The sequence below is a fragment of the Stegostoma tigrinum genome, chromosome 16 (assembly GCF_030684315.1).
Source record: "Stegostoma tigrinum isolate sSteTig4 chromosome 16, sSteTig4.hap1, whole genome shotgun sequence".
Taxonomy (NCBI): Eukaryota; Metazoa; Chordata; class Chondrichthyes; order Orectolobiformes; family Stegostomatidae; genus Stegostoma; species Stegostoma tigrinum.
The window spans coordinates 65722103-65748470 of NC_081369.1; the positions used below are offsets into that span (position 1 = coordinate 65722103).

The following is a 26368-nucleotide window of genomic DNA, read 5'->3' on the forward strand; positions in this document are numbered from 1 at the left end:
TGGCATTGATCTTTAACTCGTCATTGTCTACAGGAATAGTGCCAGAAGACTGGAGGACAGCAAATGTGGTTCCTCTGTTCAAGAAGGGGAGTAGAGACAACCCTGGTAATTATAGACCAGTGAGCCTTACCTCAGTTGTTGGTAAAGTGTTGGAAAAGGTTATAAGAGATAAGATTTATAATCATCTAGAAAGGAGTAAATTGATTAGGGATAGTCAGCACAGTTTTGTGAAGGGAAGGTCGTGCCTCACAAACCTTATTGAGTTCTTTGAGAAGGTGACGAAACAGGTAGATGAGAGTAAACCGGTTGATGTGGTGTATATGGATTTCAGCAAGGCATTCGATAAGGTTCCCCACAGTAGGCTATTGTACAAAATGCGGAGGAATGGAATTGTGGGAGTTATAGCAGTTTGGATCGGAAATTGGCTTGCTGAAAGAAGACAGAGGGTGGTAGTTGATGGAAAATGTTCATCCTGGAGACCAGTTACTAGTGGTGTACTGCAAGGGTCGGTGTTGGGTCCACTGCTGTTTGTCATTTTTATAAATGACCTGGATGAGGGCGTAGAAGGATGGGTTAGTAAATTTGCAGATGACACTAAGGTTGGTGGAGTTGTGGATAGTGACGAAGGATGCTGTAGGTTGCAGAGAGACATAGATAAGCTGCAGAGCTGGGCTGAGAGGTGGCAAATGGAGTTTAATGCAGACAAGTGTGAGGTGATGCACTTTGGCAGGAGTAACCAGAAGGCAAAGTACAGGGCTAGTGGTAAGATTCTTAGTAGTGTAGATGAGCAGAGAGATCTCGGTGTCCATGTACACAGATCCTTGAAAGTTGCCACCCAGGTTGACAGGGCTGTTGAAGGCATACAGTGCTTTAGCTTTTATTAATAGAGTGATCGAGTTCCGGAACCAAGAGGTTATGGTGAAGCTGTACAAAACTCTGGTGCGGCCGCACTTGGAGTATTGTGTACAGTTCTGGTCACCGCATTATAAGAAGGATGTGGAAGCTTTGGAAAGGGTGCAGAGGAGATTTACTAAGATGTTGCCTGGTATGGAGGGAAGGTCTTATGAGGAAAGGCTGAGGGACTTGGGGCTGTTTTCATTAGAGAGAAGAAGGTTGAGAGGTGACTTAATTGAAACATATAAAATAATCAGAGGGTTAGATAGGGTGGATAGGGAGAGCCTTTTTCCTAGGATGGTGACGGCGAGCACGAGGGGGCATAGCTTTAAATTGAGGGGTGAAAGATATAGGACAGATGTCAGAGGTAGTTTCTTTACTCAGTAGTAAGGGAATGGAACGCTTTGCCTGCAACGGTAGTAGATTCGCCAACTTTGGGTATATTTAAGTTGTCATTGGATAAGCATATGGACGTACATGGAATAGTGTAGGTTAGATGGGCTTGAGATCGGTATGACAGGTCGGCACGACATCGAGGGCCGAAGGGCCTGTACTGTGCTGTAATGTTCTATGTTCTATAAATAGGGAGAGGGGGGGGTCGGACAGAAGATGGATAAAGTAGAAGATAGGTGGAGAGGAGACAGACAGGTCTAAGAGGCAGGGATGGAGCCAGTAAAGGTGAAGTGTAGGTGGGGAGGTAGGGAGGGGATAGGTCAGTCCAGGGAGGACGGACAGGTCAAGGGGGCGGGATGAGGTTCGTAGATAGGAGATGGGGGTGGGGCTTGAGGTGGGAGGAGGGGATAGGTTGGAGGAAGGACTGGTTAGGGAGGCAGGGACGAGCTGAGCTGGTTTTGGGATGCCGTCGGGGAAAGGGCGATTTTTAAAGCTTGTGAAGTTCACATTGATACCATTGGGCTGCAGGGTTCCTAAGCAGAATATGTCAGAGTAATGCAGAATAAATGAACAGTGGAAGGATTGGTTGATTTGGGAAAGGCTGAGAGGTCACCGATGTGGAGCACAGTACTAGTGACAGAACAATTTAGGTGGAATGGCTTGTTTCTGTGCTGTAAATACAATGTGATACAAGTCTTTGATCCAGATACTAACCAGATCAGGGCACAGTGCTGGTTTTAATACAGTCCTGATCTTAGTCTATTGAGGGTGCAAATCCTGTATTTACCCAATTGTGAGATTTTTAAACCCAGCATCATGTTAAGATTGCATGTGTTTGTTTCATTGTCGCCATTCAAGATGTCTCTCTTTCTCATGCATGCACCCTCGCTCACTCACTCTTTCATCGCTTGCTGTTCCCATCTCACTCACTCTTGCCCTGCCTTGTTCTTCCTCCTCCCCGCTCGCTTACTCGCTCTTCTTTCCCTCACCCTTCCCCTCACCTGTTCACTCTCTCTTCCTTCTCCCTCCCCCTGCCCACCCAGCTCGCTTGCTCACTCTGTCTTCCTCACCCCCCCCCCCCCCCCCCCCCATTCCGATCACTGACTCTTCACCCTCCGATCACTCATCCTTCCCCTCCACCCCGGATCATTCGCTCACTCTTCTTTCACTGACTCTTCCCCTCCCCCCAGGCTCACTCACTCTTCCTCCCCCCACCCAGTTCACTCACTCCCCCCACTCGCTCTTCTTTCACTCACACTCCCCCCTGCTTCCCCCCGCCCCCCCAGCTCACTCACTCTTCCTCCTCTCCCCCTCCCCCCAACTCACTCGCTCACTCACCTGCCCTGCCCCCCTGCTCACTCACCCCCCCACCCCTGTTCGCTTACTCACTCACTCCCCCCTCAATCACTCACTCTCTTCCCCCCACCCTTGCTCACTCAGTTTTCTCTCCACCCCCGCCCCATGCATTCACTCTTTCAAATCCCCTCTCCCTCCCACAGGCATGCACAAATCTATGGGGTGAATTTGTATTTGCAGATACATTCTTCTGTTTTGTTCCAAATCTGCACGATTTATAGACTATCAGTCAATGTGACATTTTATAAATTCCCACTTTAGAAATAAAACCAGTCTGACCCCAAACCAAAACACAAACAGATTCTAAACAAGAACTCACACCTAACATGCATTGTCTGACCTAAAATGTCAACTCTTCTTTTCACTGATAAAACCTTTAGTTCTTTCAGGACAGTGACTTGAAAGGAATTCGGGTTTTACATATACATATTAATCAATTAAAACCTTCTAAATGATAAAAGATTTAACAGCATCTTAGGTTTGTTTAATACATCCTCATCAGTGGTTTGAACCTTTTGATCTTTTGCATAAAATTCTGAGTCTGATACACTTCTCTCACTAACACCTGAAGGAGGAGTGCGGCACCGAAAGCTTGTGTTTTCAAATACTCCAACAGGTTTATAACCTGGTGTTGTGAGATTTCTGGCCTTGTCCGTCCCAGTCCAACACTCGCACCGCCACATCACAGCAACAGTGAAGGATCTGTAGTATATTTCCATGTCGGGATGGTGAGTGGCTCGGGGGGGAACCTGTGGATGATGGTGTTCCAATTGTAGTAAGTTCTCCATTCTCCCTGTACTGGGTGAGGTAGTGTCCCTTCAGTTCCTTATTTGGATTTATTGTGCTGATATTATGTTTATGCTTTAGATTTCTTTTTACAACTGAAAGTTGTGATTTTTGAGATACATTTTGGGAAGTTGAGAGTCAGGGCAGCATTTTTGTTCTATTATGACGTATAGCCTTTGAAACTGACAGTCAATATTTGCTGTCTTTTGTGTGTTCAAAAGCTGTTCCTCTGCTTTTTAGGACAACAAACCCTATTAAGAAAGAAGTTGCTGGATTACTCTGGACTGCCAGGCTATTATCCTATTGATTTTAATTGTGTCATTCCGCACGAATGAGTGAGCATCTTTGTTTTAGAAGGTGCGGCGAAGAGAGCTGTGCACAAACCTTGCAAAATCAAACTGACACCTTGCTGTCCTCGAGAGAATTGAAGCTATTTTCTGAAATGACCACAAGTGAAGCTTCAAAAACAACCTGTAAATTATTGAGACTGTACAGGCAGGGAGTAAAATGTCTTTCACCTTTACAAAATTAAACTGTTGCCCCCTCTCGTGGGAGGGTTCTTGAAGTTGCCACCACCAGCTCGTAGCTGATGAGCAAGAAACTGTTCATCAGAACTGCCAAGGTTTGGACTGCGACAGCAGATGTGAACCGTAACATTACTGTATGATCCTGTCCATCCAAACGTTGCTGTATGCACTGCTGTGTTTTATGGTCTGTTTTCCATGTCCCATTCTGCCACCCTAGCTTCAGTCTCCGGCTTTGCTGAGGAACATGCCGTAAATACAAGGGATGAAACATCTGAACAGGTATAAATGGCCAATTCCTGCCCATGTCTCATCCATACGTGGGGGTAGTGAAGGTTTTCTGCCCATGGCATATGCACTTTGGCAGGTGACTTCCCAGTTGCGTGTTCTCCAATGTACTGTGACCTCTTCCACTAATCAAACTAATGGAATGGGTGAACTTTGTGACATCTGATTTACGTTTGAAACATATATCATTCCAATTAGCATCATGTCCTTTGCTTTTTGTTTCACTCTTGAGAAACGTGTGTTGGTGGCAAGGCTAATATTTGTTGTCTGCTTCTAGTTTCTCCTCAAAGCAGAGATGAATTGTTGTTTTGAAGCACTGCCATCTGTAGTGAATGGCAATCCCGTAGTGGTGCTGGACTGGGTCATTTAGGAGTGAAATCAGGAAGCCCTTCATTTCACAAGGGAAATAGAAAGCTGCTCTACGTGATCCTAAAAGGCTATGGATATGGGGGCGTGGGGGGCATCAGTTGGAATATTTGACTCTGGGGCGGATAGGATTTAGTCGAGTGAAGTTGTGCAGGGTTAGAGCTGTCCAAGGATATGGAATAGAGACATAAATGGAATTGGGGTGCAGAGCAGCCACTGAATGGTGGTGTGAACAGGCTGAACAACCCCCTCCTGTTTCTCTGTTCAGTATTCAGATCCAGCCATGAGGAGAGAGCACTTTTCAAGTCAGAATCATAAAATACAGTGCAGGAGAAGGCATTTGGTCCATTGCACTTGTGCTATCCCTGAAAATACATTCTTAATTGTGTTCTACCTGCTCTTTTCCCATAGCCCTGCAAATTTTTCAAGTATTTATTCAACTTCCCTTTGGAAATTGCATTGAAATTACTTCAAATGCCTTTTTAGTCAGCCCATAAAACAACTCACTCTGTTAAAAGCAAAATTGTCATCTACCCTCTGGCTCTGTGTCCTTAATGACTCCAGTGTCTGCATCCTTCAGGTGCAGTTGTTCCAAGGATATGATTTCAAGATTGCCAAATCTGGCTACCAGCAGGATAATTAAACTGTGCCTTACCTGTCATCCCTGATGGCCATGAAAGATCCCATGGTGTGAATGGAGGGAAATGGCAGAGTGGATTTATTACACCTTCCCTCTTGTTTGCTCTGTGAAAAAAATAACTTTCACATTCACTGAAAAAGCTGTGCTGGCGGTACTGTGAATTAATTCACTGACCTCAAAGCACTTGTGACATCCTAAGAACATGAAAGGCAGTGAGTTCTCTAATAGGATAGGTCCCATTGCTGACTCTGAAAGTAAGATTATTGATGTTTTCAGTTGCTGGATGTGTTGGTAATAGACAGGAGCAGTGTGGAAATCTTTCCTCAAACCAATCCTTGCAAACAAAAAGTGAGGCATTAGTAATTCTGTTAAAGTCATTACTTTTGATACAGAAATGCTGTGAAATCCTTCGAGAAGTACTGATTTACACCTGTTTTATTTTCTGTCTTCAATTCTCCAGGTAATGAAGGCTGTGCGAATTGGGATGAAGGAATACGAGTTGGAAAGGTCAGCATTTCACAGCTATACGTTCAGAGAATATTAAAATGTTTCCTCTGTTCTTTTGCACACCTGGCTTGGGAATATTGTCGGAAAGAAGCATTAAGGAGAAGCTAGCGACAATGGATAAATGAGGTGCTTTTATATTGTCAGCACAAACTGTAGAGCTACTACTAGGAAGGTCCAGCGGAGATGTATTTTTACAGTCCTACTGGTTTATAATTGGCAGTTCACTGTTGGAAATCATCACCTGTGTCTTGATATTGATATGTTTAGATATGGGCCAAATGCTGGCAAATGGGATTGGATTAGTTTAGGATGTCAGGTCGGCATGGACAAGTTTTACTGAAGGGTCTGTTTCCATGCTGTACGTCTTTATTACTCTATATGTTCATGAGAAAAGGCTTTGGTGCAAATATTGTGTAAATTGAGATCAGATTTCTACTGCGCGTTCATCTTATCCTCCCCCTATCCAAGTTGACTCCCCATTTACCCTCCCACAGTGCACTCCTCCCTCTGTAAACCTTTCCCCCTGATGTGTCAAGTGGGGCGGTTGCCTCTGCATTAAAAGGTTGTGAAACTGCTCCAATCTAGTCCAACACTTATACTACTGTATGCAGGAGATGCTGCACTGATGGAGGATGGCATTATTTGTAAAAAGACAATAAACCAATCGGCCATCTGTTCAGTTGTACATGGCGCATCCTGCACCACTCTTTAGGAAGAGCAGAGGAGTTCTCCCTCGTGGCCTGAGCATTATTAATTCTTCAACCCTTTTCACGAGATCTGGTTCTGTACCTCATTGCTGTTTTCATGATCTTGTAATGGACTGAGCAGAAACCCTGTTCAGTATTCCTTGTGCTGTGTGTTTTTGATTAATGAGTGCTGCTTTTCAATTCTGATATCCAGTTTCCTAGCATACTTAGGTTTTTCTTTGTTCTACTTGTTGACAATAGACGTGACTTGTTTGCTAATGAGTTACTTGCTAAATAAAAGCCAGAACAGTTAGAATAACAGCACAGATGCTTTCATTCCCTATCACCCTCCTCACATCCTCGAAACAAGATGCTGATTGGAGCCGGTTGCTTCACCATTAATGGGGTGACTGCTGCTTTGTGCTGCACATCTGGCTGTGTAATAATGCCCTCAATGTTGATGGTTTCCTTTAACACTTCATACTGGGATTCATAAGGGAGATGATTAGGAACACTGGATAAGTTCCTGTTTTTTTTTCGTTTTCTCTCCTGAAGACTGGCTGTGGTCAACATTCAGTCCCTCATGATGAAGATCAATGTAGCTTTTGAAAGTGAAAAGCAGGAATCGGCTGCGAGAGTTTTAGATTTAGGTAAGGCTGACTTTAATGAGACAGATTGTCCACAGCAACCTGGGAAAATCTGCTCGTGGGTAAAACAACTGAAGAACAGAACAGGATGTTTAAAGAAGCATTTAATGCAATATAAGTATATCCCTGTGAGGGGAAAGCTCCACTTCACAGAAAAGAACAATCATGGACAATTAGAGAGATAAAGGACAGCAAAAACGGGCCCAGAAACCATAACCACTCTCCCCTACATCAAAGACATTTCCGAAATGACTGCCAGACTACTCGGACCTCTTGGCATCAGGGTAGCCCACAAACCCACCAACACACTAAAACAGCAGCTAATGAACTTAAAAGACCCCATACAGACAACAAATAAAACGAACATCATCTACAAAATACCTTGCAAGAACTGTGACAAACACTACATTGGACAAACTGGCAGAAAGCCAGCCACCAGGATACATGAACATCAACTAGCCACAAAACGACATGACCCACTATCACTCGTATCCTTACATACAGATGAGGAAGGACACCACTTTGATTGGGACAACACATCCATCCTAGGACAAGCCAAACAGAGACACGGACGAGAATTCCTAGAAGCATGGCATTCCAACCGGAATTCCATCAACAAACACATTGATTTGGAGCCAATCTACCATCCCCTGAGAAAAAGAACAGGAAATGACATCACCAACCCAAGGAAACCTAACCAGATAAATAGAAAACGGGACATAACACCAGCGCTTCGTCGGAGGCTCACTGATGATGTTACCAAGAATGGTGACGAAACGTCTGAAAACGAACCTTCCAGCTCAGCGAGCAAACTCACATCCAGAACCTCAACCTGAGCTACAAATCTTCTCAAAACTCGGACAGCATAATACAGTCATAGAGTCATGTAGCACAGAAGCAGTCTCTTCAGCCCAATTCGTACATGCCATCTGGGTTTGCTAAACTGAACTAGCCCCGTTTGCCTGCATTTGGCCTCTGAAAGTTTCTATCCACGTACCTGCCCAATGTCTTTGAAATGTTGTGTTTGTACCTGCATGTAGCACTTCCTCTGCCAGCTCATTCCATACCTGCAGCACCCTCTGTGTAAAAACGTTGCCCCTTAGGTCTGTTTTAAATCTTTCCCCTCTCACTTTAGATCTCCCACCCTGGGGTCTTGATTGTCATTTATGTAAATGAGTTGAATAAAAATATAGACGACACGGGTAGTTTGTGAATGACCCCAAAATTGGTGCTATAGTGGACAGTGTCATCCACAATCTGCCCATGTCTCCTATATTTTTATCCAAATCACTGTCATTTATGTAAATCAACAGTGGCCCCACGGTCTTATGGAGTGGCAACGGAGATGGCCCTCTCCTGCTCCTGGTTCTTATATTCTTATCCTTCCTGGGTGAACTTGCGACCTTTGGCTACGAAGAGATTTAGTTTGAAGTCCTGTGAAAATCTGATGCTTGAATGCAATGTTGTAATCTTTCAGAAGTAGAAACCCAGGAGTCAGGGCAAGTGTCAGCTGTGGTTTAACACAGGCTGTCTCTTTGATCTTGAGTTCAAAACTGACTCCTGTGACTGAAGCCCATAGCTTTAGACAAATCTGCTCAGTATGGTACTGGGGAGATACAGGCTTCTGGGTGAGACTTTAAACAGAAGCCTCAACGGCCCCACTTGAGGGATGTAAAAATCCCTAAGGCATTGTTCTGAAAAAGAACACGGAGGGGGTATCTCCAGGCTCCTAGCCAATGTTTATCCTTCAATCAACATTACTCCTGTGGATGGGAAAGTTAGTTCTCGTAGCTGACTGGGAAAGGATTGAGATGGGAGAGTGGATTGCAGCGGCTTAGTTGCTGTGTTCCTTTAATAGAAACTGTATCTACTCCCACCAGAGCTAGTTCACAGAGACTGCCTCTGCTCAGTTCTCTTGTTTGCAGCCTTTCAGCTCTGTTGAATTCTCAATTATTTGTTGACTGCTGAAATAATTAGGAGGAAGTAACTGTGAGAGGTTAGTCACAAGAGAATTGAATGACAATGTTCCCCTGAGACATCACTTTCTGTGTTACTCATGTCACTTCTGATATCCATTTAGTTCCCTTTACAGCCCAGGAGGTCTGCATGTCAGCAAAAGGAGGGCACGAAGAAATTGCGTTTTTAAAGCATCTTTGGTGACCTTGGCACATTTCAAAGCATTTTTACAGTAAACAAAGTACTTTTTGGAAGTTTGTCACTAGTGATGTAAGAAACATAATGACCAGTTTGTACCCGGCACATTCTGACAAACAACAGTGTGATAATGGTGAGATGGTGAGTGTTTTAAATGTTGGTCCAGAGGGACATGCCCACAAATTGCACACCAGCCTGCTTAATGCAGCTATGGAGAGGGTGATGCCTACCGACAGAATTTTTGCAGTCTTATTGTGATTGTGCAGAGGCTTTGGTTGGGCGTGTGTTGCTGCTGGTAGGAAGGGTTTGCTATTGCGGAGGATGGGATAGTTTAGCTGTAGAGATATCCAGGAGAGCTGCGTTATGGTTAAGAGTGCATTCATGTATATTGCTTTACTGCAGTAGTATTCATAGAATCGTAGAATTCCCTATAGTGCGGAAACAGTCTGTTCAGCCCATAGAGTCTGTATCAACCCTCCGAAGAGGATCCCACCCAAAACCCAAACCCAAACCCTATCCCAGTAACCAGAGTTACCATGGCTAACCCACCTTGCCTGCATATCCATGGACAGTATGAACTATTTCACATGGCCAATTCACCTACCTCCCTGTATCTTTGATTTGTGGGAGGAAATGGGAGCACCCAAGGGAAAGCCACACAGATGTGTGGAGAACTTGCAAACTCCCACACAAACCACTCCAGTAATAATCTCCCAGATTACAACCCAAGTCATGTGTGAATTGATGTTGGATAGATAAAATTGTAGGAGAAATGTGTTGATGGGGCCCAGGCACCAGTCTTAGTGAAGGAGAGTTCTGTTGGGGCAGGCTTCATTTCAACCATACTGTGATCAAGGTTTGTTGATAGGCTTGTAGATTAGTTAGTGGAAGGAGGTTCCCATTAAAGAAATGAGAGAGCACAACCGTTCAGGGTATGAAAAAGCAAATGGTAGTCAAAATGTGACAGGTGGCAGTGCAGCAGAATGACAGTGAAAATGTCAAAGCTTAAAGCTCCTTACAAATGCAGCATCCATTCAGATAACAAGATAGATGATTGACATAAACTGGAACTAATTTTTTGAATGATTGGAGATAGCTATTAAGGAGTCATGGTGTTTCTGTAGTGTAATGGTTATCACACTCGCTTAAGTCATGAAAAGCCCCTGGTTGGAAACCAGGCAGCAACAGTGGTGATCCATTTGTTAAAGCGACAGGTTTCGGGATTGCTGTGGACAGAGCTACCTTGCTTGCTGTTCACGTCAGCAAACCTTGCTTTCTGCTAAATCATCCTAATCTTCTGCTGCTGTTTTGAGGCAGCACGGTGGCTCAGTGGTTAGCACTGCAGCCTCACGGCACCAGGGACCTGAGTTCAGTTCAACCCTCGGGTGACTGTCTGTGTGGAGTTTGCACATTCTCCCCGTGTCTGTGTGGGTTTCCTCCGGGTGCTCCGGTTTCCTCCCACAGTCAATGGATGTGTAGGCTAGGTGGATTGGCCATGCTAAATTCCCCTTAGTGTTCAGGGGTGTTTGGGTTATACATGGGGAAATACAGGGGTTGGGGAATGAGTTAGGGTCGGATGTTCTTCGGAATGACGATGTGGACTTGTCGGGCTGAAGGGCCTGTTTCCACACTGGTGATTCTGTGATTCTAAGACTGGGCATTCAATATTTCAGAAGATTAGCAGAAAGGCCAAGGCAGTAGGGTAGCTTTCTTACTAAAGGCAGGTATGAGGGTGTGATGAATAGTGAAATAGGTGCAATACCAGATCTGATTGGGAAGAAATAAGGAATAGCAAGGGAAAGAAGCCATGGTTGGGAGTGAACTATAGGTCCTCCAAGAGTTGCCTCACTGTAAGACCAGCGAGTTTTGAGAAGATTTGTAGCTCAGGTTGAGGTTCTGGATGTGAGTTTGTTCGCTGAGCTGGAAGGTTAGTTTTCAGACATTTCGTCACCATTCTAGGGAACATCATCAGTGAACCTCCGACAAAGCGCTGGTGTTATGTCCTGCTTTCTATTTATCTGTTTAGGTTTCCTTGGGTTGGTGATGTCATTTCCTGTTCTTTTTCTCAGAGGATGGTAGATTGATTTGGAGCCAATGTGTTTGTTGATGGAATTCTGGTTGGAATGCCATGCTTCTAGGAATTCTCGTGCATGTCTCTGTTTGACTTGTCCTAGAATGGATGTGTTGTCCCAATCAAAATGGTGTCCTTCCTCATCTGTATGTAAGGATACGAGTGATAGTGGGTCACGGACATAGGAGTGGAAGTAAGGCTATTTGGCCCATCAAGTCCACGCCGCCATTTAAATCATGCCTGGGCATTTCGACACCACTTCCCTGCACTCTCCCCTTAGCCCTTGATTCCTTTTGAGATCAAGAATTTGTCGATCTCTGCCTTGAAGGCCTCCAACATCCCGGCCTCCACTGCACTCTGCGGCAATGAATTCCACAAGCCCACCACTCTCTGGCTGAAGAAATGTCGTATCATTTCAGTTTTAAATTTACCCCCTCTAATTTTAAGGCTGTGCCCATGGGTCCTAGTCTCCCCGCCTAACGGAAACAACTTCCTAGCGTCCACCCCTTCTAAACCATACATTATCTTCTAAGTTTCTATTAGATCTCCCCTCAACCTTCTAAACTCTAATGAGTACAATCCCAGGATCCTTATCATTCATCATACATTAAACCTACCATTCCAGGGATCATCCGCGTGAATCTCCGCTGGACACGCTCCAGGGCTAGTATGTCCTTCCTGAGGTGTGGGGCCCAAAATTGGACACAGTATTCTAAATGGGGCCTAACTAGAGCCTTATAAAGCCTCAGAAGGACATCACTGCTTTTATATTCCAACCCTCTTGAGATAAACGTCAACGTTACATTCGCTTTCTTAATTATGGACTCTACCTGCAAGTTAACCTTTAGAGAATCCTGGACCAACACTCCCAGATCCCCTGCACTTCTGATTTGCGAATTTTCTCACCGTTTAGAAAATAGTCCATGCCTGTATATTTTTTTCCAAAGAGCATAACCTCACATTTACTCACATTGAATTTCATCAGCCATTTCCTGGACCACTCTCCTAAACTGTCTAAATCTTTCTGCAGCTTCCCCACCTCTTCAGTACTACCTGCCTGTCCACCTATCTTTGTATCATCAGCAAACTTCGCCGGAATGCCCCCAGTCCCTTCATCCAGATCATTAATGTATAAGGTGAACAGCTGCGGCCCCAACACTGAACCCTGTGGGACACCGCTCGTCACCGGTTGCCTTTCCGAAAAAGAGCCTTTTATCCCAACTCTCTGCCTTCTGTCGGACAGCCAATCCTCAATCCAAGCCAGTAGCTCACCTCGAACACCATGGGCCCTCCCCTTGCTCAGCAGCCTCCTGTGAGTCACTGTATCAAAGGCTTTTTGGAAGTCTAAATAGATAACATCCACTGGGTTTCCCTGGTCAACATGTTTGTTACCTCTTCAAAGAATTTAAGGCAAAGTATAAATCAGATTGAAGATGTAGAAGGGCACCATAATTGTCATGTGTGGTTGTAATCTGCATGTTAAGTCGACAAATCAGAAGGGCAAGGTTGACATGGAAAATGAATTTATAAGCTGTGTCAGGGGTTATTTCTTAGAGCAGTACGTGACACATTCTAGTCAGAAACAGGCTAATTTAGAACTAGAGATAGTAGGAACTGCAGATGCTGGAGAATCTGAAGGTGTAGAGCTGGATGAACACAGCAGGCCAAGCAGCATCTTAGGAGCAGGAAAGCTGACATTTTGGGCATAGACCCTTCGTCAGAAATGGGGGAGGGGAAGGGGCTTCTGAAATAAATAGTGAGAGAGGGGGAGGCGGATCGACGATGGATAGTGGAGAAGGTAGGCGGAGAGAAGACAGACTGTTCAAAGAGACGGGGATGGAGCCAGTAAAGGTGAGTGTAGGTGGGGAGATGGGAGATAGGTCAGCCCAGGGAGGACGGACAGGTCAAGGGGCTGGGATGAGATTATAGGTAGGAGATGGGAGTGGGGCCTGAGGTGGGAGGACGGTATGGGTGGGAGGAAGGCCAGGTTAGGGAGGTGGGGATAAGCTGGGCTGGTTTTGGGATGCAGTAGGGGAAGGGAGATTTTGAAGCTTGTGAAGTCCACATTGATACCATTAGGCTGCAGGGTTCCCAAGCAGAATATGAGTTGCTGTTCCTGCAACCTTGGTTGGCATCATTGTGGCACTGCGGGAGTTTCAGGATAGACATATAGTGTGAGGAAGGGGAGTGGGAGTTGAAATGGTTCACGACTGGAGGTGCCGTTGTTCAGTGTGAACCGAGCATAGGTGTTCTGCAAAGCGGTCCCCAAGCCTCTGCTTGGCTACCCCAATGTAGAGGAGGCCACAACGGGAACAGTGGATACAATATATACCACATTAGCAGATGTGCAGGTGAACATCCGCTTGATGTGGAAAGTCGTCTTGGGGCCTGGGATGGGGTGAGGGAGGAGGTGTAGGGGCAGCTGTAGCACTTGCTGCGGTTACAGGGAAAAGTGCCGGGTGAGGTGGGGCTGGAGGGGAGTGTGGAGCGGACAAGGGACTCACGGAGAGTGTGGTCCCTCCGGAAAGTAGATAAGGGTGGGGATGGAAAAATGTCTTTGGCAGATGGCAAAAGTGTCGGAGGATGATGTGTTGGATCCAGAGATTGGTGGGATGGTATGTGAGGACCAGGGGGATTCTGTTTTGGTTATTATTGCAGGGAGGGGTGTGAGGAATGAGTTGCGGGAAATGCTGGAGACACGATCGCGGGCATTCTCAACCACAGAGAGAGGGAAGTTGCAGACCTTGAAAAACGAGGGCATCTGAGATGTGTGGGAGTGGAATGCTTCATCCTGGGAGCAGATGCGGCAGAGGCAAAGGAATTGGGAATAGAGGATGGCATTTTTGCAGGGAGGTGGGTGGGAGGAGGTGTATTCGAGGTAGCTGTGGGAGTCAGTGGGCTTAAAATGGATATCGGTTTCTAGGTGGTTGCCTGAGATGGAGACAGCTGGGCACAGGAAGGATAGAGAGGTATTAGAGATGGTCCAGGTGAATTTAAGGTTGGCGTGGAAGGTGTTGGTGAAGTGGATGAACTGTTCGAGCTCCTTGTGGGAGCATGAGGCAGCGCCGATACAGCCATCGATGTAAAGGAGAAAAGAGATGGGGTTTAGGGCCAGTGTAGGTACAGAAGAGGGATTGTTCCACGTGAGCTACATAGAGGCAGGCATAGCTTGGGTCCATGTGGGTACATGGGTCCATGCCCACCCCCTTTGTAGGAAGTGGGAGGAGTTGAAAGAGAAGTTTTTGAGGGTGAGGAGGAATTTGGCTAGGCAGATGAGGGTGTCGGTGGAGGGGGACTGGTCAGGCCTGCGGGACAAGAAGAAGCGGAGGGCTTTTAGGCCACCTGTATGGGGAATGCAGGTGTATAGGGAGTGGACGTCCATGGTAAAGATGAGGTGTTGGGGACTGGGGAATTGGAAGTTCTGGAGGAGGTGGAGGGCGTGGGTTGTGTCATGGACATAGGTAGGGAGTTCCTGGGCCAAGGGGGAGAAAATGGAGTCCAGATAGGTGGAGATGAGTTCAGTGGGGCAGGAGCAGGCAGAGACAATAGATCGACCAGGGCAGCCAGGTTTGTGGATTGTGGGAAGGGGATAGAAGTGAGCAGTGCGGGGTTGGGGAATGATGAGGTTGGAGGCTGTGGGTGGGAGGTCACCTGAGGTGATGAAGTGGTGGTTGGGGGTGGGGTCACGATCAAGGGGGCGGTAGGAGGTGGTGTCGGAGAGTTGGTGTCTAGCCTCGGCGATGTAGAGGTCAGTGCGCCATACTACCACTGCGTCCTCCACTGACACCCTCGTCCGCTTAGCTGGACTCATCCTCACCCTCAACAACTTCTCTTTCAATTCCTCCCACTTCCAACAGACAGAGGGTTTTTCAAGGTCTGCAACCTCCTCCCCCCGCAGTGGTCGAGAACGCCCTTGACCATGTCTCCTGCATTTCCCGCAACTCATCCCTCACACCCCCTCCCTGCAATAACAACCAAAACAGAATACCCCTTGTCATCACGTACCACCCAATCAACCTCCGGATCCAACGCATCATTCACTGACACTTCCGCCATCTGCAATCTGACCCCACCAACAAAGACATTTTTTCCTCCCCACCCTTGTCTGCTTTCTGGAAAGACCACTCTCTCCATGACTCCCTTGTCCGCTCCACACTCCCCTCCAGCCCCACCTCACCCAGCACATTTCCCTGCAACCGCAGGAAGTGCTACACTTGCCCCCACACCCCCTCCCTCGCCCCTATCCCAGGCCACAAGAAGACTTTCCACATCAAATAGATGTTTACCTGCACATCTGCCAATGTGGTATACTGCATCCACTGTACCCGGTGTGGCTACCTCTACATTGGGGAAACCAAGCGGAGGCTTGGGGACCGCTTTGCAGAACACCTCCGCTCAGTTCGCAATAAACAACTGCACCTCCCAGTTGCGAACCATTTCAACTCCCCCTCCCATGCTTTAGATGACATGTCCATCATGGGCCTTCTACAGTGCCACAATGATGCCGCCCGAAGGTTGCAGGAACAGCAACTCATATTCCGCTTGGGAACCCTGCAGCCCAATGGTATCAATGTGGACTTCACCAGCTTCAAAATCTCCCCTTCCCGTACTGCATCCCAAAACCAGCCCAGCTCGTCCTCACATCCTCCCACCTCAAGCTCCATCCCCATCTTCTACCTACTAACATCATCCTGCTCCCTTGATCTGTCCATCCTGCCTGGACTGACCTATCTCCTCCCTAACTCCCCACCTACATTCACCTTTACTGGCTCCATCCCTGCCTCTTTGACCAGGCTGACTTCTCTCCACCTATCTTTTCCTTGAACCATCTTCTATCCACCTCCCCGCACCCCCCCCCCCCCCATTCATTTCAGATACCCCTTTCCCTCCCCCATTTCTGACAAAAGGTCTAGGCCTGAAATGTCAGCTTTCCTGCTCCTCTGATGCTGCTTGGCCTGCTGTGTTCATCCAGCTCCACACCTAATTTAGAAAGAGTAATGTATAATGATAGAGGATTAGTAAGAGGTCTTGCAGTTAAGGATCCTGCGGGGTATAACGATCACAGTACAGACAGTCCCCGGAGTATGAATTGATTCTTTTTGGAAATGTATTTGATTTGTATGCAAGTTGGAACACAGTACAATATAAAATAGCCGTTCACTAGTATCAGTACACATTTCCATATCAGATCTTTAAAATTAATATTAATATCAGCTCTTGTTTGTAAGTACGTGCGCTTGTAAGTCCGATGTTCATATAAATCAACAACTATCTGTAAAATAGAATTTCTAATTAAGTTTCAGGGAATATAACTCTGATCACAAACCAAGGTCCTCAACTTCAGTCGGGCCAATTACAAAAGTGTGAAGAAAGAATTGTCTAATAAGGGGAAAGCCAGTGTCAGACATTTAAGCGGATATACCATAACTCTCCAGAAAAATTTATCCTGGTGAAAAAGGACTCACTGAGAAGGGAATTGAGAAATCCCCCTGTGTTTAATAAAGGTGATCAAGGAGAGTGTCCAGATAATATAATGTGGCAAAAAATAGTGGCAAGCTAGAGAATTAGAAATTTTCTTTTAAGTCACAACAGTTGATAACCAATTTTCTCCTTCTTAGACTTTTAGTTATCGAAAAATTGTTTTGATGTTTCTTACCTGTCGAAGTGCTTGCATCTTAAAAAGAGAGAATAGCTAAAGCAACTGTTGGATGGAGGTGATGTCAGGGAATTAATAACAGGAGTATGGCAGATTGTGTAAATTAATACTTCGCATTTAGAAACATCCCAAAGATAATATCTAATCGAGGTGCTAATGACAGGAGAGATCTTGGAACAGTCCCTATTACGAGGGACACAACGTACTTGACAAACTAATGGAACTAAAGGCTGACTGCCTACATCCGAGGGTTTTAAAGCAAGTGGTCGCAGAGATGGTGGAGGCATTGGTCAAAATATTCCAGGATATACTGGAACACAGGAGAGTTCCAGTGGATTGGGGAATCATAATGTAATACCTCCATTCACAAAGGGAGAGAGACAGAAAACAGCAATTAGTTAGCCTAACAAATTTATTTGAGAAAGCGCTAGAGTCCATTATTAAGGAAGATTAGGCTCTTTGAAAAAGCTTTATACTGTCAGAGTTGACTCGCTGTGTGCAAGAGAAATCATGTTTGACTAATTTGCTAGTGTTCTCTGAAGATATAACAAGCAGAGTTGATTATAAAAAAGGGAACTAGTAGTTGTAGTGTCATCGGATTTCGAGAAGGTGTTTGAAAAGGTGCCACATAAAGGTTTGTTGTGCAAGATAGGAGCTCAGGGTACTGGAGACAATTGAAGATTGGTTAACATGCGTAGGCAGAATCAGGATTATGGGTCTTTTTCAGATTTGAAAGATGTAACAAATGAGGTCAGAGAGGTCAGTCGTCCCGTGTTTATTTACCACTTACAATCACGACCAGGAAGAGAGGACAAAGTATAATGTATCCAGTTTTGCTGCTGATGCAATGGTGAGAGGGCATGTTGTGATGAGGAATCAAGAATTTGCAAGGAAATAGAAGTTAAGTACAGGCAAAAATTTGACAGATGGTGTAAGATAAAGTGAGATGCCAAAAATATGCAATGCAGAGGGATCAGGGTGTTCTCGTGTGTGGAACAAAAAATGACAATGCAAGTGCAGCAACTAATTAAGACAACAATGGAATTTTGGCCTTTCTTACTCGAGGTTTGGTATTTAGAAGTAGAGAACTCTTGTTACAACTTTACAGGATGTACTGTGTACTGGCACTTGGATTATTATGTATTTTAGAAAGAATATACTGCCACTGGAGGCAGTTGGAAAGAAATTGATGAGGCTGATTCCTGGGCTGAAGGTGTTGACCAATTGCAAACAGCTAACCAGGTTAGGCCTTTACTCATCAATGTTTAGATGAATGAGAGGTGATCTGTTTTGTTTGGAACATACTAATTTTTGATGAGATTTGACAGGGTCAATGTTAAGATCTTTCCACAAGTTGGGGAATCTCGAGCTATGGAATAGAGTTACAGAATAGGGAGCACTCGGATATGAAGGTAATTTTTCCTCTGAGGATAGAGAATGCATGGAATTCTGTACCTCCAGAGTTGTGGAGACAAGGTCACTGAAAATATTTAGAGGTGGTTGGATTTTTGAAAGATCATCGAGTTAAAGGCCGCGTTGAGCTGCACTGAAGAGGTGCTGAGGTCAGTCACAGATCAGCCATGATCTTGTGGAATGACAGGCAGGATTGAGGGTCCACAAGGCCTACCCCTCCATTTTCTAATGTTTATATCATCTTATGTCCTTATGCATGAAGCACAAGCTTGGTACTCAGGTGAAGCTAGCAATTGAGGAGGCAAGGGTTTGGACTTGAAGTCAAAATTCGTTTTTATTTGCTACAGTTGTGTAGGTTTTGAAAGCAATCACTCCTGGGGTGCTGTGCACACCTTTTGGGTTACTGAGTTATGGATCAGGGGTTAGTGAAGCTTCCCCTTTGCTGACTCTTGAGATGATTGGGCTTTCCTTTTAAAGAGAGTTTGTGTATAATAATCTTATAATCTCTGGAGTTGAGAAGAACAAGTAGTATTAGAGTAACAACAGAATAAATACTGAGAACTGTTTCCCTGGTTTGAGGGAAAAGCTAACGTTGTTATCTCTGGATGAGGGGTAGGCCAATTAGTCCTAAAATGACAATTTTCTTCACTCATACAGTGGTGTCTTGGGAATGCTCCACCTGAGGGAGCTGTTGAGGCCGTGTCATCAGTATGTTTCCATCTAACATCTGTGCAATTTTGCATACTAAAGGAATTATAATACAAGGATAAGATAGGAGCATGGCACTCTGTTAGAAGATAAGACATGGCTTTCCCAACTGATGGGACAGGATCAGTGGGCTGAGTGGCCTTCTGCTCCGCATCCTCTTATTTGTTCAGGGATGTGGGTGTCACCATCTGGGGCCAGCAGTTATTGCCCTGGAAAAGGTGGTAGTTAGTTGTTACCTTGAGCTGCCGTAGTCTTTGATGAACGATGGAAGAATGTCTTCTTTATAAAGATTTTGAAAATCCCCTTGGCTTGACTGCAGCCACATTTTATGTTTTTTCACTTTCTGCTTGTAGTATGTCGGACGTTGGAGGATCTAAATTGCTTTTTTGTAACAGTTTAGCACATAAAACAACCCCCACATCTGTGTGTTGAATGGTGTATTCAAATCCCATTCCAAAGACAACATTATGAATTGTAGGAGAGCACTATCGTGCAGGACTGCATGGTGGCATCACCAAACATCACAACTGGCAGCCGAAATGTCAAAATATCTTGGTAAGCTCTCCAGAACAGACAGTGATACCTTGACACGCACTCAAAGGCAGCAAATGAAATCAAACAGACCTATACTCAGCTGAAACACTGCACTCAATTCTGGGCACCACATTTCATAAATAACGTCAACATCTTGGAAAGGATGCAAAGGCAATGTATTAGATTGGTACCAGGGAGGCAGGACTTCATCTACGTGAAGAGACGCTAGAATCTGGGTGCGTCCACATTTGAGAAAAGGAAAAGGAGAGACCTAATGGTGAATAATTACGATTAAGGAAATAAAGAAAAACTGCTTTCATAACGGAAGAGTCTGGTCAGCAACCAGCCAACATCAATTAAACTGAGATCTAAAAGCAGAAAATGCCAGAAATGTTCAGTGGGTCAGATAGCTTAAAGGGTGACAGAAAGAGTTCACAATTCAATTGCATGAGCTTTAAACATAAGTTCTCAATCTGAAACATGGACTCTTTTTCACGGTAGAAGTGTTGCCTGACCTACTGATTATTTCTCACATTTTTGTTTTGATTATATGATGGTCTTAGGCAGAGACACAAGCGAATGCTTTACGAACACTCAGCTGTGTGAAAGACAACACCGCAGAGAACATCACTCATCAAAAGAATAGTGTAAAAGTGCAAAACAACATGGAAGAGATATCTGAGATAATGGGAACTGCAGATGCTGGAGATTCCAAGATAATAAAATGTGAGGCTGGATGAACACAGCAGGCCAAGCAGCATCCCAGGAGCACAAAAGCTGACGTTTCGGGCCTAGACCCTTCATCAGAGAGGGGGATGGGGGGAGGGAACTGGAATAAATAGGGAGAGAGGGGGAGGCGGACCGAAGATGGAGAGTAAAGAAGATAGGTGGAGAAGGTGTAGGTGGGGAGGTAGGGAGGGGATAGGTCAGTCCAGGGAAGACGGACAGGTCAAGGAGGTGGGATGAGGTTAGTAGGTAGCTGGGGGTGCGGCTTGGGGTGGGAGGAAGGGATGGGTGAGAGGAAGAACCGGTTAGGGAGGCAGAGACAGGTTGGACTGGTTTTGGGATGCAGTGGGTGGGGGGGAAGAGCTGGGCTGGTTGTGTGGTGCAGTGGGGGGAGGGGATGAACTGGGCTGGTTTAGGGATGCAGTGGGGGAAGGGGAGATTTTGAAACTGGTGAAGTCCACATTGATACCATATGGCTGCAGGGTTCCCAGGCGGAATATGAGTTGCTGTTCCTGCAACCTTCGGGTGGCATCATTGTGGCAGTGCAGGAGGCCCATGATGGACATGTCATCAAGAGAATGGGAGGGGGAGTGGAAATGGTTTGCGACTGGGAGGTGCAGTTGTTTGTTGCGAACTGAGCGGAGGTGTTCTGCAAAGTGGTCCCCAAGCCTCCGCTTGGTTTCCCCAATGTAGAGGAAGCCGCACCGGGTACAGTGGATGCAGTATACCACATTGGCAGATGTGCAGGTGAACCTCTGCTTAATGTGGAATGTCATCTTGGGGCCTGGGATGGGGGTGAGGGAGGAGGTGTGGGGACAAGTGTAGCATTTCCTGCGGTTGCAGGGGAAGATGCCGGGTGTGGTGGGGTTGGAGGGCAGTGTGGAGCGAACAAGGGAGTCACGGAGAGAGTGGTCTCTCCGGAAAGCAGACAGGGGTGGGGATGGAAAAATGTCTTGGGTGGTGGGGTCGGATTGTAAATGGCGGAAGTGTCGGAGGATAATGCGTTGTATCCGGAGGTTGGTAGGGTGGTGTGTGAGAACGAGGGGGATCCTCTTGGGGCGGTTGTGGCGGGGGCGGGGTGTGAGGGATGTGTCGCGGGAAATGCGGGAGACGCGGTCAAGGGCGTTCTCAATCACCGTGGGGGGGAAGTTGCGGTCCTTAAAGAACTTGGACATCTGGGATGTGCGGGAGTGGAATGTCTTATCGTGGGAGCAGATGCGGCGGAGGCGGAGGAATTGGGAATAGGGGATGGAATTTTTGCAGGAGGGTGGGTGGGAGGAGGTGTATTCTAGGTAGCTGTGGGAGTCGGTGGGCTTGAAATGGACATCAGTTACAAGCTGGTTGCCTGAGATGGAGACTGAGAGGTCCAGGAAGGTGAGGGATGTGCTGGAGATGGCCCAGGTGAACTGAAGGTTGGGGTGGAAGGTGTTGGTGAAGTGGATGAACTGTTCGAGCTCCTCTGGGGAGCAAGAGGCGGCGCCGATACAGTCATCAATGTACCGGAGGAAGAGGTGGGGTTTGGGGCCTGTGTAGGTGCGGAAGATGGACTGTTCCACGTAACCTACAAAGAGGCAGGCATAGCTGGGGCCCATGCGGGTGCCCATGGCCACCCCCTTAGTCTGTAGGAAGTGGGAGGAGTCAAAAGAGAAGTTGTTGAGTGTGAGGACGAGTTCCGCTAGGCGGATGAGAGTGTCGGTGGAGGGGGCCTGGTCGGGCCTGCGGGACAGGAAGAAGCGGAGGGCCTTGAGGCCATCTCCATGCGGAATGCAGGTGTACAGGGACTGGACGTCCATGGTGAATATGAGGTGTTGGGGGCCAGGGAATTGGAAGTCCTGGAGGAGGTGGAGGGCGTGGGTGGTGTCACGGACATAGGTGGGGAGTTCCTGGACCAAAGGGGAGAAAATGGAGTCCAGATAGGTGGAGATGAGTTCGGTGGGGCAGGAGCAGGCTGAGACGATGGGTCGACCAGGGCAGGCAGGTTTGTGGATTTTGGGAAGGAGATAGAAACGGGCCGTGCGGGGTTGGGGAACAATGAGGTTGGAGGCTGTGGAAGAGATATCTAACTGATAACTGTGCAAATCTGACAGCCATTTGATTGATGTTTTTTGCTCCCTTTGCAATCAGTAACAAGATAAAAGAATTGTTGCTGGATTTGGGTGGGGCGAATGCTGGTCAGGATAACTGTGCACTTTGCCATGGATCTTTAACATTCAACTGCGTAGGAAGAGAGCGTGAGGAATACTCTACTGTCTAACAATAGAAATTCCCTTGGCGCTGACCCTCCGACAGCGCGGCGCTCCCTTGGCGCTGACCCTCCGACAGCGCGGCGCTCCCTTGGTGCTGACCCTCCGACAGCGCGGCGCTCCCTTGGCGCTGACCCTCCGACAGCGCGGCGCTGTCGGAGGGTCAGCACCGCAGGAATTTCTATTGTTAGACAGTAGAGTATTCCTCACGCTCTCTTCCTACGCAGTTGAATGTTAAAGATCCATGGCAAAGTGCACAGTTATCCTGACCAGCATTCGCCCCACCCAAATCCAGCAACAATTCTTTTATCTTGTTACTGATTGCAAAGGGAGCAAAAAACATCAATCAAATGGCTGTCAGATTTGCACAGTTATCAGTTAGATATCTCTTCCATGTTGTTTTGCACTTTTACACTATTCTTTTGATGAGTGATGTTCTCTGCGGTGTTGTCTTTCACACAGCTGAGTGTTCGTAAAGCATTCGCTTGTGTCTCTGCCTAAGACCATCATATAATCAAAACAAAAATGTGAGAAATAATCAGTAGGTCAGGCAACACTTCTACCGTGAAAAAGAGTCCATGTTTCAGATTGAGAACTTATGTTTAAAGCTCATGCAATTGAATTGTGAACTCTTTCTGTCACCCTTTAAGCTATCTGACCCACTGAACATTTCTGGCATTTTCTGCTTTTAGATCTCAGTTTAATTGATGTTGGCTGGTTGCTGACCAGACTCTTCCGTTATGAAAGCAGTTTTTCTTTATTTCCTTAATCGTAATTATTCACCATTAGGTCTCTCCTTTTCCTTTTCTCAAATGTGGACGCACCCAGATTCTAGCGTCTCTTCACGTAGATGAAGTCCTGCCTCCCTGGTACCAATCTAATACATTGCCTTTGCATCCTTTCCAAGATGTTGACGTTATTTATGAAATGTGGTGCCCAGAACTGAGTGCAGTGTTTCAGCTGAGTATAGGTCTGTTTGATTTCATTTGCTGCCTTTGAGTGCGTGTCAAGGTATCACTGTCTGTTCTGGAGAGCTTACCAAGATATTTTGACATTTCGGCTGCCAGTTGTGATGTTTGGTGATTGAAGCAATCTATTAGAGCCAAGGCAAGAATGTTGTTGATAGATGAACAGAATTAATTGAATGCATAAATCGCATAAAGCTAAATCCGCCATGATTAATTGAATATCAGTCATTATTATGGCTGCCAGGGTCAGAATCTTTTAAAGGATGATTGACAGCCTCTCATTACCAATCTGGAATTCATTGGAAATTAGTCTGCAGGATTGTTATTCTCCATTTGATTGTTTTGTGTATCGTGGGAGGTTTAGATTTGGTGACTGCATTTTAGTAAGAACAATTAGTATTCTTGAGGTTTTTAAACCTTTACCCTGCTGGATAAATAGCTTCGGTTCAATTATAGATTCAGTAACCCTTACTTTGCTGCATCAACAGTGACTATGTACATTTACAGCGTAAGTGACAGTTGACTGAATGAAGTGATTTTGTTATGTGGTGAATGACCTTTGTCTTACTGAATAATCAGTAACCTGATGGAGGAAAGGCATTCACGTCATCTTTCACAAAATTTCACTTGGAAAAATTTTATGAGCAGCCGTTATTCTGTGGGCAAGCAGGGCAGTTAAGATGATTCCTATGAAGATAGTAAAGAAGGCAAATGGTATGTTGGCCTCCGTTGCAAAAGGTTTTGAGCACAGGAGCACGGATGTGTTGTTGCAGTTATACAGAGCCTTGGTGAGGCCACACTTAGTATATTGTGTGCAATTTTGATCTCCTTTTCTGAGGAAGGATGCTGTTGCTCTTGGGAGTGCAGCGAAGGTTTAGCAGGCTGATTCCAGGGATGGCGGGACTGACGTTTGAGGAGAGATTGACTGGGTTGGGATTGTTTTAGCTAGAGTTCAGATGACTGAGGGGCGATCTCAGAGAGACTTATAAAATTCCAACAGAACTGGACAGGGTAGATACAGCAAGGATGTTCCCGATGGTGGGTGTTGTGTCTAGAACCAGAGGTCACAGTGTGAGGATTTGGGGTAGGCGATTTAGGATGGGGATGAGGAGTCATTTCCACACCCACAGTGTGGTGAGCCTGTAGAATTCATTATCGCAGGAAGTAGTTGATGCCAAAATATTTGAACGTATGTAAGAGGTGACTATATCTAGCACTTGGCGCAAATGGAATCAAAGGTTATGGGGAGAAAGCAGGATTAGGCTATTGAGTTGGATGATCAGCCATGATCATGGTGAATAGCGGAGCAGGCTCGAAGGGCCGTATGGGTTCCTGCTCCTATCTTTTTTGTGCTTCTAAGTTAACAGAAATGAGATAAGCAATTAACAAGTGTGCACCCGTGGTGTTTGCTGTCAAAGCACTCCCAGATAGCCCTCCAATCGAATCTTTAGCTTCAATGTGAACAGATTTCTTCATTACCTTTAATTCAGTTGTACTGTGATGGGTTGTTGTCTGCCATGACTCAAAGTTAGTGTAAAGTTCAGTTTAAGTAATTAAAGGATTGGAATAGCTCCTGTATTTGGATGTATTTTTAAAGCTGTGTGCTAAGAATCTGTGGAAGGTGACTCAAGCCTTCTCTGCGGATGGTTAAGTACGTTACAGTGTGGGCCATTGTTCAGTTGGCTAATTACTTCTTTATTCCAGTCCTTCCACTGAATCACTCTATACAGACATAACCTCTTTCAGTCAGCAGCTGAAATATAAAATTCACTGACTACTGGAAATCAAAGGGAACAGAATTAGCAATTTGACAGTTTTCTACCACTTAACCAATTGTGATGGCTTCACTAGCCAGTTCACCTGTTTTAGTGATATTGTTTGCGGGAGAAATGTTAAGCAGGGTAATGAAATCAAAAAAAAATCTATGACAGAACGAAACTATTCAGCCCATCATTTACATGATGGAAATGGAGAGCTCTCCAGTCTGATACCACATGTCTGCTGCTGGAGGAAGTGGTGGAGGTAAATATAGTTACAACTGGTGGAGGCAGGTACAATTGCAATGTTTAAAAAGCATCTGGATGGGTGCACAAATAGGAAGGGTTTAGAGGGATATGGACTAAATGCTGACAAATGGGCCTGAATTTATTTAGGATACCTAGTTGACGTGGATGAGTTGGACCAAAAAGGTCTATTTCCATGTTATACATCTCTGTGACTCTATAAAATGACGTTAAGCTATCCAATCTTTCCTAAAATGTGAAATTCTCTAGTGTAGGCAACATCTCCATAAACCACCTCTGCAACCTCTCCATTGTAATCACAGCTTTCCTGTAAGAAGGTGACCAGAACTCGACATAGTACTCAAACTGTTGTCTAACCAGCATTGTATATAGTTCCCGCGTTAGCCCCCTGCTGTTCTGATAGAGTTACAGAGATCTATAGTGCAGAAAAGGCCATTCGGATCATCATTTCCGCACCAGTCAAAAACAAACATTTCCGTATTCTGGGGCTGGATGAACACAGCAGGCCAAGCAGCATCTCAGGAGCACAAAAGCTAACGTTTCGGGCCTAGACCCTTCATCAGAAAACGGAGGATGGGGAGAGGGTTCTGAAATAAATAGGGAGAGAGGGGGAGGCGGACCGAAGATGGATAGAGGAGAAGGTAGAGTATGGGTGGGGAGGTAGGGAGGGGATAGGTCAGTCCAGGGAAGACGGACAGGTCAAAGAGGCGGGATGAGGTTAGTAGGTAGGAAATGGAGGTGCGGCTTGAGGTGGGAGGAGGGGATAGGTGAGAGGAAGAACAGG

The 26368-nt window shown here is 45.9% G+C and overlaps 1 protein-coding gene across 1 annotated transcript in view; it reads left to right on the forward strand.

The window, feature by feature from the left end:
- pepd (peptidase D) overlaps positions 1-26368 on the forward strand; it is a 168567-nt gene that overhangs the window by 76567 nt on the left and 65632 nt on the right. Inside the window, exon 9 of the mRNA XM_059651802.1 lies at positions 5708-5754. Within this exon, the coding sequence (XP_059507785.1) occupies positions 5708-5754 (47 nt within the window). The remainder of the gene's footprint in view (positions 1-5707; positions 5755-26368) is intronic.